The sequence below is a fragment of the Lipomyces chichibuensis genome (assembly GCF_038497645.1).
Source record: "Lipomyces chichibuensis strain CBS 12929 unplaced genomic scaffold V1513scaffold_16, whole genome shotgun sequence".
NCBI classification, from domain to species: domain Eukaryota; kingdom Fungi; phylum Ascomycota; class Lipomycetes; order Lipomycetales; family Lipomycetaceae; genus Lipomyces; species Lipomyces chichibuensis.
The window spans coordinates 252,017-266,691 of record NW_027117468.1 but is presented as its reverse complement, the minus strand read 5'-3'; the positions used below and the strand labels follow the sequence as shown (position 1 = coordinate 266,691).

Genomic DNA, 14,675 nt, shown 5'->3' with positions numbered 1-14,675 from the left:
TCGTTCCAGTCGTTGAAATCATTCAAGTTGATCGTTGCCCTTCGTTCTTGCCCTTCGTTCCGAGTCGTCACCGAGAAAACAGTATCACCTGTTGAGGCTGAAAACAATCGGTAGGTGGAGCAAGTAGTCAAAAAGTATACATGTAATCCGTAATGAGTTATCCAATTTAAATCCAACAAAACCCAAAAGAAAATCAAATCCAAACTGCTCTGTGAATTCATAATTCGTCACATATTAATGCCAAAAATGGTATTAAGCCTGAGGGGCACGCAGGGAATGTCCGTACAATGCAGACGCAGAAGATATGTTGCCGTTCGACGTCGAAGGGTAAAGCGCGTTTATTCGCGCCGTTGACCGAATGTCAGCAAATGACTTTGCACCACGGAGTAATCTGCTGTCGACATTGCTTGCTGCGTACTCCTCTGGAATTCCAATATTACGATTGACGTACATGAGCATCGATTGTGAATGCGGCTGTGGCCGTCGCGACACCACAACTTCTCGCATATCACCTTCTCCTCGGGAGAGGTGTACCAATCCCATAGTGTGTGCGAGCAAGTGCACGTTTCGTCTTTGCAATGGCGTTAGAGTGCCGCGAAACACTAACTCTTCTCTCGACAAGTCATCTCTGAACAACAGGATCTCGGAATAGAAATTAAGAGTTTCAGGATCATTCAAATCCAGGTCCATTCTAGCGTTGACCGATGTGGGCGATGTGTCTTCGCCACCACTTGTACCATTGACCATTGTAACCTTGGGAAGCTGTGCGTAACTGCTTCGATGTTGTTCTTCAAGCTGACCTCTTTTGCCACGCTTCTCTCGCTCAATTCGTTCGCGATCAGCAGCGGGTAGCATCTTCTTGTACTCCACTCGCAATTTACGGCCAGCAATATCGTGTCCATTAAGCGCCTGAATGACAGATGCTGTATCCTCAGAAGTAGCAAAATTTGCAAATGCAAGACCCCTGAATACTCCATTGTCAAAATGATAGTTGAAAGCGTAAGGAAGCGTCAAACCAAGATTCAGCATTAGCTCCATGAGTTGCTCTTTCTTTACTGCAAAAGGGATGTTTTTGATCACAATTGCAGTCGGGATAAGCTCGTCCTCTTGCTCCTGCTGCTGGGGCTGTGATAATTGCGGTCCCTGCTGCGAAGACGTAGAGCTGAAAGACAACTGGGAGATCCGTGACTGCAGACGGGTTTGAGGCGAAGAAGAATATATGGCATTGCCGCTCTCGGAGATCACTGTTTCAGATTTGGACGGGGAGTATCCATTTGATGAAGGTGATGTGGAGTACGGAGCTGTATTCAAAAACTGCATGCGTGGCTGCGGGAGGTATTCTTGCTGCTGGGGGTGTGTTTGGATTGATTCGAACCACTGAACATGTTAGCTCACCGGGTTACGCCAGACAAAGAATTCCCATAAAACTCACAGATCGCGGTCTGGATGTCTGATTCATTGATTTCCAAACATACTCCGAAGATGTCTGACGATATAACTGATGATGCCCACGAGCCATATTGCTCGAATCGTATCGAGAGCCGTCCAATCGCGAATCCAAGTACGGTCCGCTTCCACCGTCGAATGAGTCAAACTGTTGGGACTTCCGATGGTGAAGATGTGATTGCACTGGCAGCGGGCCGTTGGCAACGTTTAACCCAGACATGCCATTCGACAGATTGCCGACATCAATGGCGGAGCCGTTCTGTGTCTGTGAATTGTTGAATGCTTCGAAATAACGGGATTGCGCTCGTCGGAGAGCCGGGGCCTGTCTGCTGGCCGATTGTTGATTCATGAGCTGCGAGTTCTGATGCGTTGGCGACTGCGAATGACCGGAAATCTGATCAGATTCGTATTGCGGCAAATATATGGAATGCCTCTGCTGGACCTGAGACTGTGACGACTGAGTCGTCGCGTCTGCTCGGATGAGATCGGGAATCGCGATCCCACCAAGCGTTAGTGACGTCGCGTTCGTCGACGACGTTGACGACGATGCAGACGATGTCGAAGAAGTGCAAGGGAACGGGAGTGAAGTGTCGCGCAAAAGATCTCGAAGCAGTGTGGTTGATTCCATAGCCCTTGCAAGGTCAAAGGCTTCGATTATCTCAGACTATTTCTCGATCGACCAAGTGCGCGAATAACGAGCGGCGTCAAGAAGATAACCAGAAATTTGAGCTAATGGGCCGACTACATACGCTGAAATGCCAATGGACAGTTAATAGCAGGGTTGTGGGCTAGAGGGAAAGCAAACAGTGATAACGGCAGCACGAGAAAAGGGGCCAAGCTACAGACTAGGCTAAGGGCAGAAAGGCACGCCAGGGCTCTACACACCTCGTGCCCTCTAAAATTGCTATGCGATGATGAATGGTCACGTGCGGCTCGCGCTCACAATATTTTGATGACATCGACAAACAGACATCATCTATTACGCGTGCTAGTCGTCTTCTTTTAAGCAATCGCTGGACTGAATCATAAGTCAATCTGGAAGTGACGTCGATGAAAAGCGCATTCGTCTGCGTTGCAGCGATTTAAATGCCTTTGCTGATAACATTTGCAAAATTACAAAATGAAAATTAGTTTTTACATCATTTTATCATGCTCGTAGTCGACATCCTTTCCATATCTATTCCATCATATTGTATTATCTATTCTTGTGGACGAGGCCCCGGTCACAGTGCGATGCTAGGAGTAGGTTAGCCATTACCGAAGGGTCTATCCTCACGATTCCAATAAATGCTACTAAAGATTGTAGCCATATACATCCATACATTGTGTTGTATGCCGAATTGAAATCGCTCAGGCATGTTCTCTAACTATAGATCATCTTATCTATACAAATCCAAAACTCTTTCTGAGAACCTCACCGAATCGTTCAACAGCTAATGCCATCTCCTCGGCACTCACAGACGCGAATGTCGCGCGGAAGAACACATCGCGGGCTTCAGGGTTGACTTTGAACCACGCCCCAGGCAGAATCAGGACTTTGTTGTCGATGCCAGCTTCGAAAAGTTCCATTTCAACTGCTTCTATGCCATTGTCTTTGCGAGGATGTTTGGTGTGGTCGACTTGGAGCCATACAAACATGCCACTATCTCAACATTAATAACGTAAAAGTATGGACCCGTATTCAGTACTTACGCGCTAGGAACAACCCATTCGCAAACTTCGCGGGGTAAATACTTGTCCATGGCAACCAAAAGCGCGTTTCGCCGACTGGTATATTCGGCTCTCAAATTCACCAACCAGTCTAGAAATCCATCCTGGCCCCACGCCTCGCCCAACATGCCATGCAGGACAGCCATAGATACGCCTGATGGGAATTGTAAGCCGACCTCGTTATGACGGAGTACGCGTTCAATGAATCGGTCGCTGCCAGTAATCCAACCACATCGCAGTCCTGGTGCGGCGATCTTGGAAAAGGAATCGAGTCTCAGAACTCGACCTTGTGTGTCTATACTGAGCACCGATGGAATTAACGTCGAGAGAAACTCGTCGTTGGTCTTGGGAACATTGACGACGGTTGGATCAGCACCGGGGACATAGTCCGACATTTGGAGAAAGTAATATGGATCATCTTCGATAATAATAAGATCGTACGTTACGCATATGTCGTAGATCTCTTTCCTCCGTTGCACACTCATGGTTGCGCCGGTAGGGTTTTGGCCTGTAGGAACGACGTACAGGACACCGGGTCTCTTACCACCTCGAGCCGTTTCGTCCCATGATTCGAGAAGTTGACGTACTGAATCGGATTTCATGCCTTCCTTGTCCATTTCGATGCCGATCATTTTCGCTCGGAGAGGCTTGAGCGCTTCCGCAGTTTCCGGGAATGCAAATTCTTCTAGGATTATGTAGTCACCGGGATTAATGAGCATCCGGAAAACGGTTTCCATGGCATGAGTGTTTCCTCCGGACATGATGCAATCCCAATCTCTATACTGAGGATTATGAACAACCTGCCGCCATATCAGCTCTCCGCAGGTCTTTTCAAGCGACTAAAAGTGCGGCGCACAAGGCTCAAATCATACCTCTGTATGCTTTTTCAAGAACTTCAACAATTGCTTCGCACCAGTACCTTGCTCATACTGTAGCGCTCGGGATAAATCATATTCAGATTGTCCTTTAAGGTTACTATCTTTTTCCTTCAGTAGATCACGGTGCGCATGCAGCAGACCATTATTTTTCCACAATCCATTTCTGGCAGACTCGTGCTTCGCTGTCGGCACCGTAACAGTGATCTTCTCAATCGGGAACAAAGATGGCGAAGGTAATCCCGCGGCAAGTGATAATAGCTCTGGATCACGCGCAAGATACGAGCTGGATACTTTAAGCAAGGATTTCTGTCGGATCCTGGATTCTATGGAGAGATGGTGTAAAAGATCGAGCGACTCGGGCTTGAACTCTGTGTGCGACTCAATTGCGGCTTCCACCGGCTTGATCGCGACCGGCGACGAGTCCGAAATCTCAGGAGCTTCCATGTCGGCTTTGTGCGGAGGAGGAACCATTTGGACAATGCTATTAATTGTGGGCTGCTGATGGGGATAATTTTCCACGAGGAAGTCGCGCGCTCTAGAGCCTTGGGCAATTAGATCCCGTATTAAGAGTCACAGGGGTTCACTGATTCTTACTCACTGCGTTAACACATGAAACCCCTGCGTTCATTTGCTATGATGAAATTTAAAGTTGCAGAGGTCTCACAAACAGGAGATAACGTTAACCAACTGAGTTTAATTGTCGGTGCTTATCTTGGGTTGATTATGTGCGCCAGTTATGGCGTAAATAGCTGTCCCTCAGCAACCCGGTTCTAAGCACCAGTAGGTCCAATTCAAAACATTCTAACCTGTCTAGTCGAAATTTTCCCTCTATAAGTTGATGTCATGATAAATTTTCTAAAAATATATATTTCTCGACTTAAAAAAAATATCTCGCGAATATAATATCCCATCTACATTCCAATTCAGTATATCGGAAATAATATCTTTTAATTGCTAATCACATGTATACCATCCTCAACAATCCAAAAACTGTCACATTCACAATGTCGATTCTGTCAGTTAAACATTCAATCACTCAATTAGTTGATCAGTTAATCGATCACAAGAAACAATCAACTTTGTCCCCAGAAGAAGAAAATCAATCAGTCACTTCTTAGGAAGCTGACGAGTGCGCACGTTCACCAACTCGATATTCTCCTTATTCTGATCGGCAAGCTTGGGCACCTCTTCCGATCCCACTCCCACAATATATCCACCATCAGACGAACTGGGGCTCGACGACAAGGTACTAATATCTGACACCGAACCTGCAGTCGCTCCGTGTTCGATCGCATGCAAGACCTCTGGTGTTAGCGTCAACTTGCCAGACCACAAGCCCGTGCGACGCTTGACTGCTTTCCAACTCTCCACGACAACTACGTAGATGACGCAAGCGCCGGCAACGACGCCCCATTCCCAGCTAAGGCCGAGATGCTTGAATACGTCTTTGTTGACAACCGGGATATAGATGACCGGGAACGTGCCGAGGAAGCCACCGATGACGGCCCAAAATAAGAACTTGTTGTAGTACAAAGCTGGAAAGACGGAAAACGTTCCCGGATAACGGATCGGGTCTAGGTTGAAGAGCGAACGGCCGAAATGTTTGACTTCCCAAGCAGTCAGCAGAAGCAGGAAGGAAAGTACGGCAAATGAGGCGGCGCGAGCATGGAAGACCGGTCCACATGTGTCGTTGAATCCATGATTACAGTCTTCGCCGAGATCACCGCCGTTACCAACAAATATTACGATAACAAAGGAGGCTAAACAAAGGATGCCCATTGTGGTGCCATAGATCATTTTATCAGTAATAACCTCCCAGGTGAACACGCCGACTTTCAGATCACGTGGAGGGCGGTGCATGATATCAGGCTGAGCTTCCTCCATACCAAGACCCATCGCAAGGAAGGAAGAAGTGACCATATTTGCCCAGAGAATCTCCAGAGGGGAAAGCGGGAATACTGAGACGCCAGTGTCATCTTTGAATGCCAATCCGCAAAGTAACAAGATTACTTGCGAGATGTTTGAAATCAACAAATGAACCAAAAATTTCTGAATATTATCAAAGAGACGACGGCCTTCTTCTATTGCGCGGATAATACTGGCAAAATCATCGTCGGTCAACACTATGTCACTAGATTCTTTTGCGACGTCCGAGCCATTGAGACCCATTGCAATACCGACGTCTGCGCGTTTCAGAGCTGGAGAGTCATTGACGCCGTCACCGGTCATGACGCAGAACGCTTTGCGCCTGTGGAGAGCTTCAACCATACGGACCTTTGTGGTCGGCGTGCAACGCGCGATAACGAGAGGAAGTTCGGGCAGACCGTCGACTTCAGCATCTGACATGGCATCAAAATCAGCTGCAACCATAAGCGCGTGAGATTGTGAGGCCAGTGACATTGTGTCAGACAGTATACCAGTCTCGTACGCAATAGCGCGCGCAGTTCCGGGATGATCACCGGTCAACATGTGAACCCTGATGCCGGCCATTTTGGACCTTAAGACAGCTCCACGTGTCTCGAGACGAGGAGGATCGTACAGTCCTGCAAGGCCAAGAAATTTAAGATCAGATTCGACTGATTCTCTCCTGTTCACATCGATATCATGTTCCGGAAGTAGGAGTTTATAGGCGACGCAGAGAACACGAAGACCATCTTGAGCCATCGAAGTAATACGATCCCTCACCTCGTCGGGAGTATAGCTGGAAGCATCAAGCGAATTCGACAGAGCTTCGAAAGCACCCTTGCTGAACACAATGCGCTTGCCGGATGGAGACTCATAAATAACGCTCATGCGTTTGATCGAAGAATCGAAAGGATGCTCTGCTACCAATTTCCAGCCCCGCTCGTGGAGCTCTTCCCGGCCGCTGTCGAAGCGCATAGCGAAAACTTGCAAACTGATGTCAGTGGGTTCACCGTAGCCAATCCATTCCAAAGCCTCTGTCTGTGCTAACTCTGTGTTCAAGCGGTTGCCGGAAAGGTGATCGCCAGATTTCTCAACGGTAGAGGATACATCTGACGATTTACACTCGACTTTGGCAAGATTGCAGAGTGCGATAGTGTTCAAAAACATGACGAGAGAGTCAACGCTGCCGCGGTTGATTACATCAGCCGGACTTACGCGGTGACCGCCGATTTCGAGATAGCCAGACTGTGGAGAGAATGAATTTGTCGTACCGCTAACTGAGATTGTCTGGTTGTCACCCAGGTCTGGAATCCACACGTGACGAGTGATCATTTTACCTTGAGTGAGAGTACCAGTCTTGTCGGAACAGATATCAGTGACACCACCTAAGGCTTCGAGGGCCTGCATCTTCCGAACCAGTACGTGCCCATTGGCCATCGCCTTAGTAGCGACAGATAGTGTGATGGTCAACACCGCAATAAGCGATTCGGGAATTACCGCGACAGCAACGCAAATACCATATATAAGTACGTCATTATCAACCATCCACTTGAATACTATTAGTTAAAATCCATCACCACAATCAGCATGAAAGGGACTTACTCGGCTTGCGCTGAAGACGATAATGGCCAATATCAAGGCAATAGCGAATAGAAGGATCGCAAACTTTGAGAGCTTGACTTGGAGAGGTGTACCGATAAGACCAAGTGAGTTCTTCAACGAGTACTTGAACTTATTCCAGTGCTGTCTGTAAGACCTCGAGTTCGTCAAAGACACGGAAGACACCGAGCTGCTGTCGTCGCTAGTGGCAACCTTGGTTGACCCTTCATTGGCTTTCAGCATTTTGGCAATCCGTCCCACCTCGGTACGCATTCCAGTGCCGACAACGATGCCAGCACCGCGACCTTTGGTAACGGTAGAGGAAGAGTAACAAATGTTTGTACGGTCGCCGATGGGGATTGCAGGGTCATCGAAGGTTAGTGCAGGAGTCTTTGCCACTGCCAAGGATTCACCGGTAAGAAGGGCTTCATCGCACTCTATGTTCATACCGTCGAAGATTCTTTACAATGTTAGATACAGAGTTCGCAACGAAGTAAGGGAGAGAGCCAACACATATTAGCTTACCTTAAGTCAGCGGGGACAACATCACCGACTTTGATCTTGACGATATCACCGACAACAATGTCCTGTGACGACACCTTTACGAGTTGACCGTCACGGATGACCGTTGCGACTGGAGCGGAAAGTGACAACAAAGACTGCATGGTCTTATCGGCTTTATAGTCCTGGACGAAACCAATGACAATATTGAGCGAGATGACGGCAGTAATGACGCCGCCCTCAATCCAGTCTTTGGTACCGTATGAGAGTGACATAGCGAGGATTAAAACCAAAGTCAGGGAATTAGACACCTGTCTCACGAGTATGCTGAGTACGGAGACACCACCATCGCTTTCGAGGATGTTCTTGCCGTCGGTTTCAAGACGAGTAGTAGCAGCCGAGGCAGTGAGACCTTTCTCGAGGTCAGACTGGAACAAGCAAGCCAAGACTTCTGGCTGGACGGTGTGAGGAGGCGCGCTCGAAGCATGGTGTGACGTATGGTGATGATGGTGATAATGATGGTTTTTATTTGCCGTCGAGGGAGGCGGCGGAGGCTTGTCTATAGCTTCAGATTCTTGAGTGGACTGAGTAAAGCCACATATACCAGACGAAGATTCAGATGGATCATTCGCTTCGGAAGAGGACGATACGTCGACCATTCAATTAAACGCAGAGAGCGAGTACTTGGAAGGGAAGTGACCTAAGTAGAAAGGAGCTTTCGTTCGTTTAGAGACCACCTAGAAAGGAAGAACTGCCAGGTAAGGGTCGAGATTAGAAATGCAACAGCTGAGCAACGCGGGGACGAAGCAGTTTTAAGATCACCGGCAAGGGTCAATTGTGATTATGCGCCGAGCCATTCCTGATGTAGTAAGGCTCGACTGCGCCGCACAACCCTCTTGCCCTGACCCTCCTGCCACATTCGTTTTGCCGATCATGTGCGCTCCCAAAAACTCAATATTCTCTAATTTTTGCCTACAAGCTAATCAGCTTCGGTGATGCTGAAGTGCTGTGGAAATTAATGGGACAGCTGCTGCCTACTATAAAATGGCACAAGACGCTGGCAGGCTCCGTGCTTGAAATAGGCGGTGTAGATTTTAGCACACGACTTCCATTGATCATTTAGGTGTGATACACTAACAGAGATCTATGACTCGTGAGTTGTGATTATTCTCGGAAATTCCTATGTTAATTCCGCCATCACACATGACCGTGGCGCATCATGCTAGTTAGAGAGAATCCGAGCATGTTTGGTCACGAAAGCACCATCTGTATAATGTAGCATTTCTTTGATATATTAGCATAAACTTACAAACAACGAGTGGCAAATACGGGAATGAAAATATAGGAAAAGTTGTTTCACGAGCTCATCACTTGAGTACTGCAACCCAAACCTTTTCAAAGAATGAATTTCCAGTGCTACGATTTTGAGCTGTGGTCCCATGCAACTTAAACTCTGTTTAAGTATATTCCAATGCCGGGGGACACGCATGTCAACCACAATCTTATCGACGCGTTGGTACTGACGTCATCATCACCAGATCATTTATCCACAAGCAAGCCGATCTGCTGGAAGAAATTCGGAAATCACAGTTGTCCGACACTGTACAACAATTATCCGCCAACTACTACGGGAAGATTTTAGCTCGTTAAGAGTCATCGAAACCAATTAATTAAAGTCAGGGTAATCTCGAACGTATTGTATGTAATATGAGTATGATACCAACTTGAACTCATACAAGTAACGGCCCGAAACAAACCTTAATTTGCTTTGTAAGCTACTTTTCTTTTTATCAGATTGACCGGATAAGGGGCCATTGTAGAAGTTCAAAATGTCGAATGGCATCCCATTGTTCGCGACACGACACAATTTAGCTACTCCGAATCGTAGCAGATCAGTCGCGAATCAAGATTTCAGAAGGTGGGAATGGCATCAACGATGTAGCCCACGTTGGCCAGAATATAGGACCATGCTGTAAGCAATCTCGACCCGCTTGGGGCCAACTCTCTGCAGCGGTAATCCGACAAGTCCGCGTGTGTGTGTTGCATGTATGGATGCTTACATCGTGCAATTCGGAATCCGACACTAATATAATTCACTTGCCCTTGGTTGAATGCGAGTAAGTGGCTTTGATGATTCTAGTTTAAGCCAAGGATGCACGATTCCGATGATAACAATCCAATCGATCACAACATCGGGCCGGCGACTTCTGCACTCGGCTCTGGCCCTGTGAGAGACTTTCTCTGGTGGCTCGCTGAATGAGCAAATCGCATTTGCCAAGGCCCGGTCTAGCTGTGGCCCTTACCCCCCCGAATCAACCACAGAAAGTAGGTACTTGGTTTGCGCTGAATGTCGAAAAGTATCAAAGCCTGGAAGCAACTATATCTATGCGGACCTTGTTAGTTTGCACAATCATTCTAATGGGAACTGATCTGAGAATCATAATAAATAATTTTATTTCTATTTTCGGTCTATCAAGTACAATCTAATAAACTCAGCATAAGCGATAACAGGTGATAACAGTTCAATACCAGCAGTAGTAAAACGTCTTGCCAAGACCAATCACAGAAGAAATATCAGCTTTTACGCAGGCTCCAGAACACAACAGTTTGCCGACGGTGCGAAAAAAAACCAGACCTACAACGCCAAACTAATAGTCCACTCATACAGCTTTATCATTGATATCTGTCTTTGGGCAGCCATTAATGGCCATGAGATGATAGCAATTATAAACACACACCCCCGTAGATTTATCGATCTCTATTGATCAACAATTCCAGCCGCTCTTTTCAGCCAGACCGGAATTCTCGTTAGTGTCGCTTATAACACGCACTTCAGCAAATTCATTGAAACGAACATGCAGTCCTTTACGACGACACGCGCTTCTGTGACTTTTGCAAGAGCTTTTCCGAGGCGCAGATACTGTCGAGCTTGTAGACGGCAACCTGTCACTTCGAGTTGGAGAAAAGCATCGCCTCGCATCTCTCCCCTGAGAATTATCATACTCAACTGGATGCGAAGATTCCGGTCTGTACTTTCGACGAGTCTGTAGAACATCTTCATCCACGATTGCATCAAGCATCTCCATAATATCTCGTGCGACTTTAGCATTCAAATCATTTGATATACTGCCGTGAGTGGTCTCCACATATTCGCCGCCTTGGTTTGCTATTGATGGTAACTGCCCACGCTCATTGCTGTCAGAATATGCTGTCGGTAATAAATGGTTGTCCTTCTTTAAATAGTCGAAGTCATCGCTAAGAAACTGAAATGGGTCAATTGACAATACACTTCGTTGTCGTCGATGCTGTCGACGACTGTTGTCCTTCATATGACCTCTGGCTGTCCGATTTTCTTGATTACTACGATCATCGAAATCATCTAATGCATTGACCTGCCAATGCGCTGTAGGTTGAAAATTGATGTAGTCTGGGCGACGAGGCTGTAGTGATTTCTGGTCATCAATAGTATCTGAAGGGTTATCTTCGTCGTCAAATGGATCACAGAACCCTGGCTTCAGGTTACTGCGTAAAAATTCAGTAGATTCATCCATCTCAGCTTGGTATTGCCAGTCACATTGAACTTGTCCAGGAACTGTAATCTTCTCTTCATTCACATCTCCATGCTGTACAGAAGTCTTGGAGCCGTAGCTCAAAGAGTCCAGAGGTGTCATACCCAGTGGCAACAGAGTCGACATGATAATGAGGGATTCATCAATCGACTTTGAGGAGTCGTCATAGCTCGCATCCTGTCCATCCGCTCCAGCAATATTGCATTCGTCGATGTTGAAATTCGCTCCGTCATCTCGATATTCCAAACTACGATCCACTTTATGACTCTCAAGACTATCATCCTCTACGTCCTCCCAGGCGGAATCGTCCTCTTCTTCTTGGATGACAACCGTACCACTCGGAGCCATAGTCTGAATTTGAATTCTCATTACAGCTTCCATAGCCTCTAATCTCATGAGTCTCACGTCTAGATTTCTGTACTCGGACATTAATTGCCATCTATCTGTTATCTTAATTCCAGGCGGTGAAAGTTGCTCAGACAGTATAGTCACAGCCTCCATGAGAACCGGGGACTCGTACTTCTTCTTGGGAGACTTAGGCGATGGTGTAGTCAGCTCGTACTTTGGCGGATCGCCGTCCCGCGGAGCATGACTCACCGGCCACAGATGAGTTGGCGGCGATGGCGTTCGCGGAGGTACCTGTTCAGGCTCCAGCGGTAACTGTGGGGCATAATTTAGCACTGAATTTGATTAGCGTCAGCCTAGAAAGTATTTGCAGTATCATACTTCTTTCAGCTCCGGGGGATCGTACATCGCCCTGATCCCCCGGTGTAGTCTCATCAATCTTGGAAATATCTGCTCGTTGTGTAAACCCGGATGGAACGACGCCCTCCTGCGATTCGCAATGATTTTCCAAATCTTGAGAATAAACCTTGTTAGCATCAAGTAGTGCTAAAAGATCTCCTCGAGTGGTTGCTTTCTCATTTTGCAATTTCGTGCCTACTTGTGCACTCTTTTTCCGATCTGCTTGGGAACTGGCTGTCGTCGTGGCGGCATTAGCAGGCGACTTCTTCTCCTCACGGACCGTGCCGGAGTTATACAATAAATCTCTCAAATAATTCATCGCTTTGATACTTCTGTATCAGGCTTAAATTTGCTGAGAGTTAACACACACTGGTGTTCGTTTGGTCCTCAGTTGCCTAAAATGACTAGGTCTGCTGTTCGCTTGAGATAGTCAACAAATATAAACGTTATTTAAGGGTTACGTAGCACACTCCACCTTCAACGGAGATTCGGAACACACGGACATTAGCCCTAACTTCCAGGCTTATAAAAGTTCAATTTGCGATCACTCGATATTCTCGAGTCTTGTTTAGTTTGGCAGGCCAGCATGAATCAATTGAGGAGAGATATACAATCCGGGCCATTGTTTCAGAATTAGATCTAGAGGAGAGATACATAATTATATTTGGTAGCAATTAAACAGAATAAATGTTCCGATCATGGAGGATACGGTGTGGCTTTGGTTCGGTTAGCGGCTTTGTTTTCAGAAACCCTTCAGCAGGAAATCTCGGGGGCCCGATATTGTCATTTACTTCAAGACGATCATCTTCGCACACAAGCGGCAGTTGGGACGCTCACATGGACTTGGCTTTTGTAGAGAAATGTCCTTCCCCCGAGTTCGACACTGGTTGTACTTATTGCCGGCCGGAGTTCCCTGCGGACAAACCAGTCAAGATAGGCGCTGCTTTACATGGGACCGCACCGTTAATAAAGAAGCATTTGCTTGTTTCATCTGGCTATTCCGGTAATTTGTGTGCTATACTTGCGTGACAGCACATGATGGTTGCTAAACTCAAGTAGAGTGGCCAAGTAGGACGGAATTCGAGCACAATTCATTCCAGGCCAAGTTGCGAGAATTGCAGCAACAAGGCGTAAGACGGGACGTGAGTTGCCGATCGGCATAGTTGTTGACGTTTTGCAGTACTTATGCGTCAATTATAGCCAGATTTTAATTTCATGATTACAAGCACAGCTCTCTCACCAGCGAATCCACCTGAAGACCAGTCATGGTCATTATATATGTATCCAGACGGTCTATATTTTCCTCGTATTCCATACTCGAAAGGGGAAGCTTTTATTAAAAGATACTTGATACCCAGCCGCTCACATGAGGGCGAGGGTGTAGAGAATGAGATCGATTTTTTTCGGGAAGAATCGCCCATCGTTGCGATTTGTGCACATACTGCGCGCGATGCTCGGTAAGCTATCCACTAAGGTCGATGGCCCTAGCTATTTCGCTAACAACTTTTATCACCAGATGCGGAATTGTGGGTCCGATGTTGCAAGCCGAGTTTGAACAAGTCCTGGGCAGTAAAGGCCTGCTTTATGATCCACGGACGAAAAAAGGAATCCGTAGTACGTTGGTGTCGCACGTAGGAGGGCATGCCTATGCCGGGAATATTATATACTTCCGGGGTGACGGGTCGTCTATTTGGTAAGTTGAAAATTTATTGGTTCGATATATGCGGATTACTTATGTAGTAATAGGTATGGCCATGTAAATCCTGAACATGTGCAGGGTATTGTGAAGGAAACTATCGAAGGTGGACGAGTCATTCGGGAGCTATATCGCGGAGGACTTATGGTAAATCCTGAAAGATTATAGGAGTTACTTGCTGCAAGTTGTTTTGATTGCATGGATTGATTACACTGTAAATAGACTTTGAATGACTCCCATTTCATTCCGTATATCGGCTTAGCTGATATTGATAAATAGTCATAAGTTGTTGATATATGAATGCATTCAGTATATGTCCAGCTATTCCAATGATACCGCTTTAGTGAATGTCGAGATTTGTAATTGTACGTTAATGAAATGGCTAACCTTATACCAAATAACAATTAGTCTTTATGATTGTGATATATTTATGATGCCGCATGGTACCACTATATAGTTAGTATTATGTAAGATTATAATGGGATATAATAGTAAGCTATAAGGACATCAACGCGGCCCGAGGCAGGTTGTTCCGGTGAAGCTATATCGGAGCTAATGTGCACTCTTCATAAGATAAAGCGGTACTAATCAAAGACAGTCTCAGAAGATGAAACTTTGGTCCTTTCT

General features: G+C 46.5%; 5 protein-coding genes across 5 annotated transcripts; 1 reads left to right on the top strand and 4 right to left on the bottom strand.

Annotated features, from left to right (window-relative positions):
• Positions 1-252: 252 nt before the first annotated feature.
• V1513DRAFT_458661 (uncharacterized protein) lies at positions 253-2,074 on the bottom strand (the record flags this gene model as incomplete). Its single annotated transcript, XM_066899710.1, has 2 exons — positions 253-1,377; positions 1,433-2,074. 2 exons carry the CDS (start codon positions 2,072-2,074, stop codon positions 253-255), a joined length of 1,767 nt encoding a protein of 588 aa, XP_066753552.1.
• Positions 2,075-2,829: 755 nt separating this feature from the next.
• On the bottom strand, positions 2,830-4,478 carry V1513DRAFT_379563 (pyridoxal phosphate-dependent transferase; the record flags this gene model as incomplete). Its single annotated transcript, XM_066895019.1, has 3 exons — positions 2,830-3,088; positions 3,139-3,956; positions 4,029-4,478. 3 exons carry the CDS (start codon positions 4,476-4,478, stop codon positions 2,830-2,832), a joined length of 1,527 nt encoding a protein of 508 aa, XP_066753551.1.
• A 663-nt stretch (positions 4,479-5,141) lies between these two features.
• V1513DRAFT_379436 (uncharacterized protein) lies at positions 5,142-8,314 on the bottom strand (the record flags this gene model as incomplete). Its single annotated transcript, XM_066895014.1, has 3 exons — positions 5,142-7,487; positions 7,542-7,998; positions 8,064-8,314. 3 exons carry the CDS (start codon positions 8,312-8,314, stop codon positions 5,142-5,144), a joined length of 3,054 nt encoding a protein of 1,017 aa, XP_066753550.1.
• A 2,153-nt stretch (positions 8,315-10,467) lies between these two features.
• On the bottom strand, positions 10,468-12,743 carry V1513DRAFT_445142 (uncharacterized protein). The gene is made up of 2 exons (XM_066898071.1): positions 12,335-12,743; positions 10,468-12,288 (listed from the first exon to the last, which is right to left on the bottom strand). Exons 1-2 carry the CDS (start codon positions 12,669-12,671, stop codon positions 10,805-10,807), a joined length of 1,821 nt encoding a protein of 606 aa, XP_066753549.1. The 5' UTR covers positions 12,672-12,743; the 3' UTR covers positions 10,468-10,804.
• A 79-nt stretch (positions 12,744-12,822) lies between these two features.
• On the top strand, positions 12,823-14,425 carry V1513DRAFT_445138 (Sucrase/ferredoxin-like-domain-containing protein). The gene is made up of 5 exons (XM_066898070.1): positions 12,823-13,355; positions 13,412-13,494; positions 13,553-13,809; positions 13,869-14,045; positions 14,099-14,425. The coding sequence occupies exons 1-5, from the start codon at positions 13,040-13,042 to the stop codon at positions 14,214-14,216; spliced, it is 951 nt and encodes a 316-aa protein (XP_066753548.1). The 5' UTR covers positions 12,823-13,039; the 3' UTR covers positions 14,217-14,425.
• Positions 14,426-14,675: the final 250 nt, after the last annotated feature.

Excerpts from the sequence above, each read along its gene's own strand:
- V1513DRAFT_445138 (XM_066898070.1), top strand. The coding sequence starts at position 13,040 with ATGTTCCGATCATGGAGGATACGGTGTGGCTTTGGTTCGGTTAGCGGC. Across the intron at positions 13,495-13,552 it reads AACAAGGCGTAAGACGGGAC|CCAGATTTTAATTTCATGAT; the intron begins GTGAGTTGCCGA and ends CGTCAATTATAG. Across the intron at positions 14,046-14,098 it reads GGTGACGGGTCGTCTATTTG|GTATGGCCATGTAAATCCTG; the intron begins GTAAGTTGAAAA and ends ATGTAGTAATAG.
- V1513DRAFT_445142 (XM_066898071.1), bottom strand. The coding sequence starts at position 12,671 with ATGAATTATTTGAGAGATTTATTGTATAACTCCGGCACGGTCCGTGAG. Across the intron at positions 12,289-12,334 it reads ATCCCCCGGAGCTGAAAGAA|TGCTAAATTATGCCCCACAG; the intron begins GTATGATACTGC and ends AATCAAATTCAG.